The 12,369-nt window shown below is 50.3% G+C and overlaps 1 protein-coding gene across 2 annotated transcripts in view; it reads left to right on the top strand.

Moving 5' to 3' along the window:
• Positions 1-12,369, top strand: part of nbas (NBAS subunit of NRZ tethering complex) — a 74,913-nt gene that overhangs the window by 46,873 nt on the left and 15,671 nt on the right. For both annotated transcript variants that reach the window (XM_086018621.1, XM_086018620.1), the window contains exons 42-48: positions 3,456-3,679; positions 4,242-4,352; positions 5,187-5,446; positions 7,345-7,688; positions 9,356-9,667; positions 11,340-11,542; positions 11,975-12,064. In XM_086018621.1, coding sequence (XP_085874747.1) covers positions 3,456-3,679; positions 4,242-4,352; positions 5,187-5,446; positions 7,345-7,688; positions 9,356-9,667; positions 11,340-11,542; positions 11,975-12,064 — 1,544 coding nt within the window. The remainder of the gene's footprint in view (positions 1-3,455; positions 3,680-4,241; positions 4,353-5,186; positions 5,447-7,344; positions 7,689-9,355; positions 9,668-11,339; positions 11,543-11,974; positions 12,065-12,369) is intronic.

The following is a 12,369-nucleotide window of genomic DNA, read 5'->3' as shown; positions in this document are numbered from 1 at the left end:
AGCCTTAAAAATCAGCAGCATGTTTTCACGCTACACTAGACATGAGGAGATGTTGAACCTGCCGCAGCGAGGGAGCGGGCAGAATTCAGCCGTGCTCATTTTATGAGTCGGCGGAAGCTGGTGAGATGGTCAAATTAGGAACACCCTCTCGGTGCACAATGTTGCTCCCTTGAGAGCGCCGCCACACGAGTGCGCCATTTAAATGGCCTTTCATTCCATATTGCTCAAAATGTGGACAGTGAAAATAACACATCCAAAAGCATTTGTTCTCTAAATTAAAATTGAAATTGAAAATACATTTGAATAGAATGGAAATACGGCATTGTGAATGTTGTTATCATTTTTATGAACAATAGTGTCGATGAAATCATACACTAGCATGCAAGATATATGTCAGATATTTCCCCAAATATTTTTGGATTGATTTCTCTTTACAGGAGTGATCTTTGTCCAGGGCCAATTTTTCACTTGTGTCATTCGATTGAGCAGGTGTACCTAATGAATTGTCCAGTATCCCCGCTGTCAAAATGTGCATCGACACTTGAAAGTATGTCGGCGTCCTGCCTTCAGATTCTTGGCGCTTATCAATTTTCATCTTGTGGGGCTCGCCGGCTGTTTTTTGTTTGTTTTCTTATCCTCACTCCCATCAAGTTTGCGTCACGCGCTTTTGACTTGCAAAGCCTTCTGGCGGGCGGCGCACGCGCACAAGAGCCCGAAGGCAGAAAGAGCCCACGTGACTTGCCTCTCGCTTTTCACCTTTCAAAATGGCCGCCACCCGTGGCTCAACGCCACGCAGCTTTAGTGAGTCCCGACAACCCTGCCCTGACCAATTGAGCGCCGCGGAAAGACAACTTTACTCACCTGGCCATTTCTCTTTGTAGCGGCTGACTATTGATCAGCAGGACCAATGGAATGCGGCCGCGGGAGTAGCGATTAGTAGCGATTCACGCAAATGAATCACCCGCATCGGCCGAGTCGTTTGTATCCGCCTGGCTTCCTTGTTGATTTTAGCTGTGCGAAATGTCAATTCATGTCCGATTAATGCCCGGTCGGCTATTTTCTAACTTCAGCGCGTATAAAAAGTCTGCACACCCCTGTTGAAAGGCCAGCTTGTGACCAAGATATATGGCTTTAACAGGTTTCCCACCACTACTGTGAGCGCTAACCTGCACAAATCAAAGCAAAATGAAATCGTTTAGCCAGCGCAAGTTAAAAAAAAAAAAAAAAAAGTCACTGAGATGATATGATTGCATAAGTGTGCACACCCTCATCTAACTGGGGATGTGGTTGTTTCGAATGAGCCAATCACATTCAAACTCACAGCACACACCCGCCCCCATTTCAAGTGGCTCTGATTAGCCCCTGTAAATGTTGAGCTGTTCTAGTCGGCTTCTGCTGACATTTTTGTACAGCACAAGCCAAAGTTGGCAGAAACACGCACACCTTAAAAGTAGATGGCTCGCTCCCCCATGTGTAGGTGAGTAGTTCACTCCCTTGGAGTCTGCATTGTGTGAGGAAAGGAGATTCAAACCCAGAACCTTGTGCGAGGCCCTTTTGCGGCCCACTGTGCTAGTTCTTCAAAGTTGTTTTTCTCCCTTGAGCCGAAAGTCGAGCACAGCCGTTCACGTTTCGTCCCGGCAAAGATTAGCCCAGTAGCGAGCGCGAAGGTGATTGAAACGAGCCCTTTCTTTATTACATTTGTCATCGGCTTTGCGTGTGCCGCACCGCCGGGCCCAACCTCCGTTGTCGGAGCCGCTGCCCTATGAAGCGCTCCAAGTCCGATGACTGCCAAGAGCTGACCGAGTGCGTCTCCCTCTCCCCAAGCATTTCCAGTGGAGGTTTGCAAAGGGATTCCCAGCGTCGCAGCTTTCTCCCCTCTTCATACGCAGCCACAGTTTACACGATTAGCGCTAATGAGCGCACTGACTGCTAACTATGACATATGTACGACTCATTAAAGTCATTACACGCTCTCTCATTCCCCAGAGAGCGAGCGCAACCGCGCCGTCCTTCGCGTGCTTGCCGCTTGATCTCAAGTCGTCGGCGGCCCGAGGTTTTCGGACGTCCGATTGCACGTCAACAATCTTGGCTTTGCGTTTGCCCGGCGGCAACATAAATGCGGTAAAAGTAATCCACAAAGTTAAGAACGTTGCAGTCAAACGTGGCCTACCTGACTCTTACAATCCACTTCCTGTCCTAACTTTTGATTGGCCAATCTGCCAGAGGGTAAAGGCCAAAAATGTCCCCACGCTCACAGTATAATTATCTGATGCAAATACCACGAAGCAGTAGCCCGCCGCCGATCGGCCGACGTAACGTTGATGGGAAACGGGCCGTCACCTGTTTTGCGCTTCGCACTGCATCTCATCTAACAACTGATGACGCAGCATCTGGAGCAGATTGGGGGTTCAGTATCTCACTCGAGGGTACTTCGACAATGCCGGGGATCGAACCCACAACATGTGGCTTGGGAGACGGCCACGCTGCCACTGAGCCACCCCGCCCCAAATGAGACTGGCGTGAATTAGAAAGGAGGAGCTGACACCGTCTTCCCTCTGTCCAATTTGCCGCCGCGGGCCTGAATCACGGCTGCCGTTAAGGCGGCTCGCTACATTATTTTCCCGAGCGCCCAGCAGAGCGAGCGAGCGAGCGAGGCGGCCGTACCGAATTGCCCTCAGCCGCCACACTTGATGTGTTCCTGGCAGTGAAATTAGAAGAAGCCGGGCCTACATGCATTCGCTCGGTCGCTGTACCGGCTTTCCCGCAAGCCGTTTTGGGGGCGAAAAGAAGGGAAATAGCCTCATTAGTTTTTCAGTGAAAGGCAGCAGAAAAGCAAGCAACTTGTCGGGTTCAGCGGGCGCAAGGCGTGCGCCTTAGCGATAAGCCGAAGGGGCACTTGCTCCGCAAATCGGTTGCACACACAGCTTCTACACTGCCACTATGCACCTAATTTCCTTTTGTTTTGAAATGACAGCATGACACAATTGTTCTTTTAGGCTGCATGGCCACAAAAAAAAAAATAAATAAATAAAAAACCTAGCGCGAGACGTTGTCTCGTCTTTGTAAAAGTGTCACCTTGTAAATCCTAAGTATGGCATGTATTGATCTGGCTCTTGTACAGGAAGGAGTGGTGGTCCACAGGTCTCCGTGTAAGGTCCATTCTACGTGAATGTCAAAATGACCAGAACTAGATGAAAGAGATGGCTACAGGTGCTCCTTTGTTGAAAGATTGCAAATTTGGAACTGCCCGGGCTGCACCTTGTGTGTGTACCTTAGGCACACGCGCACGTTTTATTTTCAGCCTGACTTGTGTCGCTTTGTTCCCAGAGTGATAGACACCAGACGATTAGCTTGAGAATAAGACTGCGGAATTAGCAGCCTGTGCCGCCGACATGTCCGTCTGACCCCTCTCCTCCTCGTCCTCCTCCTCCTCCTCCTCCTCCTCCCGCTGGCAGTCCGACCCGAAGGAGCTGATCCGACTGGTCACCCGGCACGTGTCGGCGTACTCGGGCTGGCCCGAGGACCTGCAGCAGCTGATCGCGCAGCTGCGGGCGTACAACGAGCGGCTGAGCGACTACACGCAGGCGCAGGTGCTGCGGGGTCTGGGCCGCGGCGTGGACGTGCAGCGCTTCGGCTCCGACCCAGACTACAAGAAGGAGACCATCCTCGGCCTGGCGGAGTGAGTCCCGCGCAAAATTCCCCTCGCACCCCGCTTGTCGGGATCAGAAAGTTCTCAAATCCAAAGCCATCTTTGCCATAGGAAATCATGTCATTCCACTTCATCTGTTCCACACGCACGCAGGCGTTTGCAAAAATACATTTCATGGAGTAAAACTACAGTTTTACTTCCGGAAAGTTGCAAAGTAATGACATTTTTCGCATCTCCTCTCGAATTCTGTCGCGTTTCTCTGTCAAATAATCAAAGCTTTTTGTCCAATTGCGTCATAAGGTTGCAATAGCCGGCAAGGTGCAAGCTTTTATGAACAACGCAAGGCAATAACGAGCCTGCCGCTCGGCTCGACAACGCGGCCAAAAAAAATGACACTCGCGCAGTTTATTGGCTGGGACTGCTCAATATGTGGCCCAAGAACGTGTGCTTTGATTTTGAAGGTCCGACTCTTGGCAGGATGCTGTGCGGGTGTGTGTGTGTGTGTGTGTGGGGGGGGGTGTGTGTGTGTGTGTGTGCGCGCGCGCGCACAGCAAAAGTGTGCTCCTTATTTTGCCTCCCTGCGTGCTTTCAGGACCCTGGACGACGGCGTGTACGGCATCTCGGTGTCGCTGGCTAAGCGCTACCGTGTTCCTCTGTGGGAGGTCCACATGACTCATCTGGAGTTCCTCTTCACAGACAGCGGGTACGCACACACAGGCAGTGCATTTTTCTTTTCATCTCATTTGAACTGCCTGCAAATTGCTCCGTTTCACAGCATTCAAATGACTTGTGCCGACTTTCCCCTAATGAACACGTGCGCGCGCGCGCGCAGCCACATCATTAGGTACACCTACCTACTCTGTGCGTGTTGGAGCGCATGCGTGTGCATCAGTGACAAATATTTCCCCCCGTCGCGTCAGGATATAAGAAAATGCTTTATGGCTTGTATTTCATGATCAATTGCAACCAATTGTGTGCGTGTGTTTTGGACAAACGCATGCGTGTTTGTCTCTTTGGTGTCTGATCTTGATTGATCAATATTTGATTCATATTGTAAATGGAGCAGGAGGAGGCCAAGGGTGGATTGCAGAAGAGACTTTTGCTTTATATCATCGAATCGAAAGTGCGGCATCGACCACCGCATTTTCCTGCACCGGGCTGCACGCAGACAAAAAGAATAAACAACAATTGTCTTCCCAGTGGAGCATCCACGCACGCCAGCCCCCTGAGCGCCGTCTCCGACGCAGTTAGAGCGCTTTGGGATGTTGCGGTTTTTGAAATTGACTTAGTTGTATGCTGTTTGTTTGTACGCGTATTCGTTTTTATTTGGTTTTATTACTTTTTTTTTTTTTTTTTAATATTTGGCGTGTTTACTGAGTCAGGGAAAAACAATAGTCACTAGGTAATGTGTCATTAAGTGAACTCCAACCCTTTGACTTTCCTTCTTGTGTACGGACGTATGTCAACGTGTACATTAGTGATGTCCCTGTTGTTTTTTTTTTTTTTTGTTGGTTTTTTTGTTCTTTCTTCCACTCAGTCTGTCCACCAAGGACATCGAGTCACGCAGCGAGTCGCTGGGCCTGTTCGCCTCGCTGCGGAGCGAGCCGCAGGCCTTTTACGGCCACATGAGCAAGTACGTGCTGCCCAGCGTGGAGGGCGGCGACCTGGACCGGCTGCTCTACTACTACACCCTGCTGGACGCGGCCGGCTGCCGGCCGTACATGGCCGGCGCCGCCGCCGCCATCGCGCCCGCGAGCCACGTCAAGCTGCTCAAGAAGCTACGCGCTGTGGCCGGCGGTGAGTTGGCACAAATTCCATCGGAGAACTCCTCAGCACGATGGCGAAGGCCCTCGGCAGATTACTTTGACATGGCGACACGCGGGCAGAAATAAGATTGGACCCAAAAAATGAAGATGGCGCAGCCAAGCGAATGACGACCAAATGAATGAATACCAACGACTGTTGGGAGTGAGTGAATATAGCAAATATTTGAAATTGGCTGGCCAGGTAGCTCAACGCTTGTGGTAGTGTGGGGAGCCTCGCTTGCCCGCTGCTCAGTGTCCTTTTGCTCTCCAAGGTGCTTTGTGAGCAGGTTGCGCTTTGTCAAGTTGACCGTCGAAGGGCTGGCCATGAGAGGACCTTGCGCAAAGGTCAGCCAGGTTTTCACGCTTCACTTGCGCCGTCTGCTGCGCCATGACTTGCCACACACGCTGCCGACGCATGCGCACACGCTCGTCATTGCCCGGTTGTTGTTGCTTTTGTTTTTTCCCTTCGTACTTGTCCCAGGGAAGCTGGGCTTTTTTTCCCACGAGGCACTTAGTTGCTCGGCTTGAATGTGCTTGTTTGCATTTTTAGTTCTCTTAATTCCTTCATTTTCGCTTTTTGTTTTTTCTTTCTCAAATTGTTGTTTACATTTTAACTGCTCATTTGTTTTTTAAATAATTACAATTTTGTTCAAATGTTCATGTTTTGCTCTTGTTTCTCTAAAATTTCAACCTTTTTTTGTTTTATCGATCACATTTTTCAGTTGCCCGATTAATTCATTTATTTTGTTTACATTTTTCCTTTTCACGTTCTAATCGCAAAGGTTTAATATAAACGTGTTAATGACCCAGACAGATATGATGCATGCTTGTAATTGATTCTAACGCGATCACGTTGGTTATCATCCGGCAAGCGTACGTAATTGCCTGAATTCTTTTTTCCCCGGTAACGTCGCACATTTGATTGGCCGCTTGTTACTGGGCAGAATTGGTCACTGGCAAGCGTCGAACCGCTGTCATGAAAAAAGGCATCCACGTCCGAGGCCGTGTGTTTGAATTGCGGGCTGACGACACCCCACGGACGGGCAGACCGAGAGGACGTGTTTTGTGTTCAATGTAAAATATTTACTGTCTGGGATGGCACGAAAGCGCACATTCTACCCCGTGCGCAATTTTGCTCACAGCATGATACAGACGACGACCGCTTGAGTGTGTGAGTGGGCGGGGAGTCAACGTTGCTATGAGTGCAAGCGCCTCTCCCTCTTCTTCTTTGCAGCTCGAGTGTCTGTCTGAGCCTGTCTGGGAGTGCGTGTGTGCGTGTGTGTTTGTCACGGTTTGATGTGTGTGTGCCCATGTGTGCAACCGCATCCCACAGGCGGGCCCCTGTTGAATATTTCAAGCTCAGACTAGGCTGCCACACTCGTGCGTGTGTCTGCAACACAACACAGCGGTCACGTGCATATTTTGTGTTGCAATCATACATCAAGATGGAAAATTGATATCAATTTTGTATTCATTTACTGTGGATTTTGAAAAGGAAAAAAATCCCCAATTAGGGGAGATTATTGTACGAGGGTCTGGCGGAAAAAAAAAACCCCTAAAATTGTTCACTTCCAAGGTTAGTCAATGTGCTTTGAATACTTGAAAGAACAACATTTAAAAGCAGTTACAAATTCAAAGTAAAGGCATAAAGTAGCTTCCTCAATTGACTAAAAGAGTATTCAGCCATCAACAAGATTATGGAAAACCTCATTTTGAAAATGCTTTGAAAGACCTTCAAAAAAACAGGGTTTTAAGCTACATTCAAAAGCAATGACACTTTATTGGCATCTCTTGAAGCCTTATTCAAGTCATTGTGTGTACCACTCAAGTTTTTGGACTATAACCCGTCCTTCCTAATGTGCAATGTCCAAACTGTTTTTTGAGGGGCAGGCCTAAACTACCGGCAGCTGACGGAGGAATCGCAGGACCCGCTGGCCGCTCTGGAACCGGTTCTGAGCAGTCAGAACGTGTTGTCCGTCTCCAAACTGGCCCATCTGCTGCCGAGGCCCGGCGGCGGCCAGGGGGCCACGTTGTCTCCCGGCGCGGTCCACGCCACCTGGCTGCGCAAGTTGTTCTGGAAGGGCGACGCCCAGCTGCTGAAGCGAGCGCCCGTCGACGAGCGGGACTACCTGCACGCCTACGACACCTGCGCCAAGTACCTGGACAGGCTGCTTCCCGTCCACGCCGTCCGCTTCCTGGATGACGTCACCTTCTCCCCTCGGGCCGTCACGCATGTAAGTCACCTTTTTGCCTCCTGTTGCTCTCTGCTCGCCATCCCTTTTGGCTCATCTGACTTTGGACTTTCTTGCCCCTCCCTCTCTTCTCTCTCGTTGAGTGAGCTCATTTGTGCCTCTCCCCCTTTCAGCGTCAATTAGAGCGGAGCAGCCGGCAGGCTCCCCGTGCGCTCTTTAACATGCCCTTGCTTTATCGGCCCGCAACCCGCTGTCATGCTTCTCTCCATCAACTGCGAGGGGGGAAGCCTTGACTCCTCTCGCTGGCTGGCTCCCTTTCGCCCTCCCCCTGCCACCCCCCGGCTGCCCACACATGACGGATGGCTCCATTTCCCACAAGGCCGCGGGGCGAGGTCGTAGCCGGCCGCCCGCCGCACCTCATGTGCACCGCGTCCCGTTTTAGTGGGAAAGTGCGCGCAAACGCTCACTTTCTCTTGCCCCTTTCCGATGAGTCATCGCCGAGAGAGCCTTTTTCATGTTTAACCTTCAGCTTCTAGTTACCGTTTATGGCATTTACTCATCCACTCGACACTTTGAGGCCCGCCGCGCACTAAGCGACGTGGCCGAAAGAGACGGAACGGAACAGTCACGGAAAAAATACAGTCGCTAACTCCCCCTCCGTGCATCGGATATTAATTGACCCTTAACCGAATACACACGCACACAGTATACTGTATATGGAGCTGTTGTCAAGGAAGAACATCTCCGAGACAATTCAAATGTTGGTTTGCTGCAAAACCAGTTGAAGAAAATATGATTCACCTCATTAGATGTATATGTGTTTTCTTGTCTTTCCATCCATGTGTGGCAAAAGCCATGAAATTCCCCCTTTATTGCAAGGTCATTTTGGCGGAAAAAGATGGTGCCGTTTATTTTAGATAGATAAATAGACTGTGCGTGTGTGTGCGTGTGTGTGTGTGTGTGTGTGTGTGTGTGTTTGCTTGCAATTGGATGAAGTCGTCTTCCAGCAGCCAAAGGCCTGCTCCTTTCCTATTGAATTGTTAACTTGCTCACACTGGATCCAATCAGTCACACCCTGCTGCTAGCCATCAGCACACACGCACACCGCTTAAGCTTGCTGGTGCTACTATTGCTGACGTGTTGGTTTCTACCGGCCTCTTAAAGTGGCCTAATGTCCTTCAAGTCCCCGTAAAGTGAAACTAAACACGTCTCGTAAATTTGACAACACAGAGAAAAGTGTTGTTAACGGGCATTGGCAGATGCTATGTGCGTTTCCACCGAATGCGCTGGGACCACGCCCCACTCGCCGGTCAACCGTCAATCAAGTTACTCCTTCTGGACAAATGGATGCGACTTTGTCCAGCATCTTTCTGATGCTATCACGCAATTACATGTTCAACCTTTCTCATCGTGTGACGGGCGTGCACTCGCAGCTGACAACGAGGCACTCCTAAAACACGAGGCACTCGAAAGCAGCCGCGCCAGCCCGAAGCTCCGGTCGGCACGCTGACCGTCACCTAATGAAATTGGAAAAATATAATGACGATAATAACAATTCCAACACCCTCCCTCCGTTGTTGTCGGTCATTCCACCTCATGTGTACACATGAACAATGCGTCGCCAAGCAAATGTCTGAATGATCTTTCGCCAGCGCGTCGCGCGCATGAGCTCATCTCCATTGGTGTCATGCCCTCCTTTTGGTGTCCAGCTGAGCATCCAGACGCGCTCGGAGGTGCTCCGGCGAGCCACCAAAGCCCTGCGCCAGCTGGCCGACAAGAGCGGGAAGCGAGCGGGACGAGGAGCGAGTGCGGCCGGCGGCGAGCGGGAAGGCGAGCGGGCGGACGCGGAGGAGGCGACCGTGACCCTAGACGAGGCGACCGTGACCCTGGACGAGGCGACCGTGACCCTGGACGAGGCGACCGTGACCCTAGACGAGGCGCTGGCCCACCTGCGCCAATCGCAGGCCCACCTGGAGACGCTGAGTCACCACTTCGTGGCCTCGCTGCGAGACAGCCGGCAGGTAGGCGCCGTCTGCATCTGCCGCGTCCGCCCCTAAGCCTCCTTCGTCAACGCTGCACCCCACAAGTCACAAAACAATCGATGATGATGATGATGATGATTAGATTGATCTTATGCCAATGTACTATGTGCATTATTTTGTGCATTTAGCCTCTTTTGGCTATATCCTTTCATTTCTGCTCTATTTTTTTCCAAAAACTTTTCTTTGTTTTTTTTTCTCTTCCTCGATGTTCTTCTTTACGGTCATTTTGAAACATTTTTTACAATTTGTTTCTTTTGTTTTTCTTTTTTGACTACTTTTAACATTTGTTTTGCATTATTTTATTCTGTTATTCTCTACGCATTCATTTTGTTCAATTTACTGTTATACCTTCTCTTTGTTTATTTCGCATTTATAATTACACCCTTTTTAATGTATTTGAAAACTATTATTTCTAATGTTATGACAATATTTCAACAATGTAATGTCAAATATCAGCCTTTAATTGCAACTCAGCGACTTACTCTTGACCAAAAGGTCTTGTTAAATTTGTCCTGTTTCTATATTTTATTTTGTAAGTGTTCACTAACTATTCACTGAGCATTGATGTGAAAAGAAAACAAACGGAACAAATTCAACTTGCGTCTCAAGGCCCCACTGAAGTTCCTTTGGGCAATTGTTAGTATGCGCAGTTGCGAGCGCACACACCTAGGCGTCCGTGCGTGCCGCTGTCAACATGTCAATCGCTTCTCCGTCTCCGTGACGCATTTGCCGGCACACTTGGTTGTGGATTTTCACGCCTTCTACGCTGGAGTGCGTCCGTCACGCTGTTTCTCATTAAGCAACTTCTCCTGCAGCTGCTTTGCGAGCGCACACACTAAAGACGGGAGGTTATGAGTGTTGCTATGCAACGGTGAGACACGGGTAAAAGACGGTCATTTCGGACTCCCACGCTGTGCACCTTCATCACGTTTAACGCCCCATTTTCTTTCCGTTTTTCTTTTTTTATAACACGCGCGCTCCCTTCCCAAGGCAAACAAGCTATGACGTGCGCGCGCTACCACACGATGTGAGGCTGCTGGGAAGCCATTGTGTCCTCACTTCCATCGAAAGGCTTAGCAATCACATGGTCCTTTTTGTTCCGGATGTGCATCCAGCTTAGCTTATTTTCACTTTTTGTCTTTTTCTCCTCGTCTGACCCGCGTTGTAAATCTTGCGATGGAGCGCGCGCGCGCGCTTGTCGGCCGGATGACAGTAATAAAGTCGACCATCTGGGCCCCGTTGGACCCTCGAGACCTGCGAGTGACAAGGGGCGAGCGGCGCTTCCCAAGCGTTTGAGCTCGGGGCCAAAACACGTCTTTTGACTCGGCCGCCATCCGCCGCGACGATCCAAAATCGGGCCGCTGTGAAAGGCTGCCGTTCCACCCTGAGCTTTTAACCACCGCAAATGTTTGCTTCTCCCCCGAAGCGCCGCCTGCTTGATGGGCTTCATCCAGCTAAATGGAGCCGCGCGCATTGTGGGAAAACGTTGTTGCAATCCACCATATTATAGTCTCGCTTTTAGCTAGGGGCCCCTAGCAGCGTCCAGTGGCGGCAGGCACCATTACGCCCGCTTCCACTTCCGCGGCGCTCAGTGTTCGGACGCGACTCATTCCCCATTTGGGGTTTTGCTTTGCTTTCTGCTCCGTCCCAGGAGCAGCTACGGGGCTACAGTCGACTTTACGATCTGTCCCGCTCCGAGAGGTCCAAGGTCCACGAGCTGGCGGTGGCCATGGCGAGCGACGGCCAGCCTCTCCAGAGCATCCGCCAGCTCCTGCGCGTAGCCGTGGGACCCCTCGACTTGTCGGTCAAAGATGTGCTGCGGGACGCCGTGGCCGGAGTGGCCGCTGTGCTCAGGTACCCTGTCTTCAAAGACACACTCTTTGACACAATGCCGTCACTTCAGTCAGACAGTTAAGTCATTCAGTTGATAAGCTTTTATTCAGCCCCTTGTCTTTTTTTTTTTTGGGGGGGGGGGGCATACTAACAAGTAAGCAACTTGCTAAGAGCTCACCAATTCCAACCCATCCCAATGTGCTGATAGTAGGAGTGAGAAGCTCAAAATAGCAAAACGATGGTTCTTTTTTTTGTAAGACATCGATTGGCTTGCAGAGCGTTTCATTTGAATTGTGTCCCTGAAAGGAAAGCCTTTGATATCCTTCCCTGAGCGCTTGTCCCCCCCCGACGCTCATCTTGGTTTTTAGCTCTTATCTTAATGAGCTCTTATGTAAGACCGTTGCCATCTTTTTCTCCTCACAATTCTGCTTTGTGTGTGTGTTTCTCTTTCAGCGGCGACCCCGACGCCCTAAGCGAGCACACAGCGGCCCTCGGCGTGCTGGAGGCCATGGTGGCGGCGGTGCACAGCAGCGTGCAGGCGGGGTACGTCGTCCGCACGCGCGTAGGAAAGCGTGGACGGCAACAGCAATGCAACTTGTCACCTGCTTCTGTCACAGGAGCGTCAACACTCTTTATTGTGATTCTTGTCCAACATCAGAAAACAACTCCAAACGTTAGCTGTCAGGATTCTACATGTGAAATGTGTTTTTTTAGTGTTCATTTAGGTCAACTTGAAAGTTCGGGGCAGCTAAGATGTTAGTAGGCTATCTAGCTGTTGAAATAAAAAAGATGAGTCAACTAGTTAGCTAGCCGACTAGCGAGTAGCATCAATTGGTTATGGTCGTTGT

The sequence above is a fragment of the Filicampus tigris genome, chromosome 20 (genome assembly GCF_054856515.1).
Source record: "Filicampus tigris isolate MCC_2025a chromosome 20, RoL_Ftig_1.0, whole genome shotgun sequence".
NCBI lineage: Eukaryota > Metazoa > Chordata > Actinopteri > Syngnathiformes > Syngnathidae > Filicampus > Filicampus tigris.
Note: the sequence above shows the minus strand (reverse complement) of the source record. Positions and strands in the feature narration are given on the sequence as shown.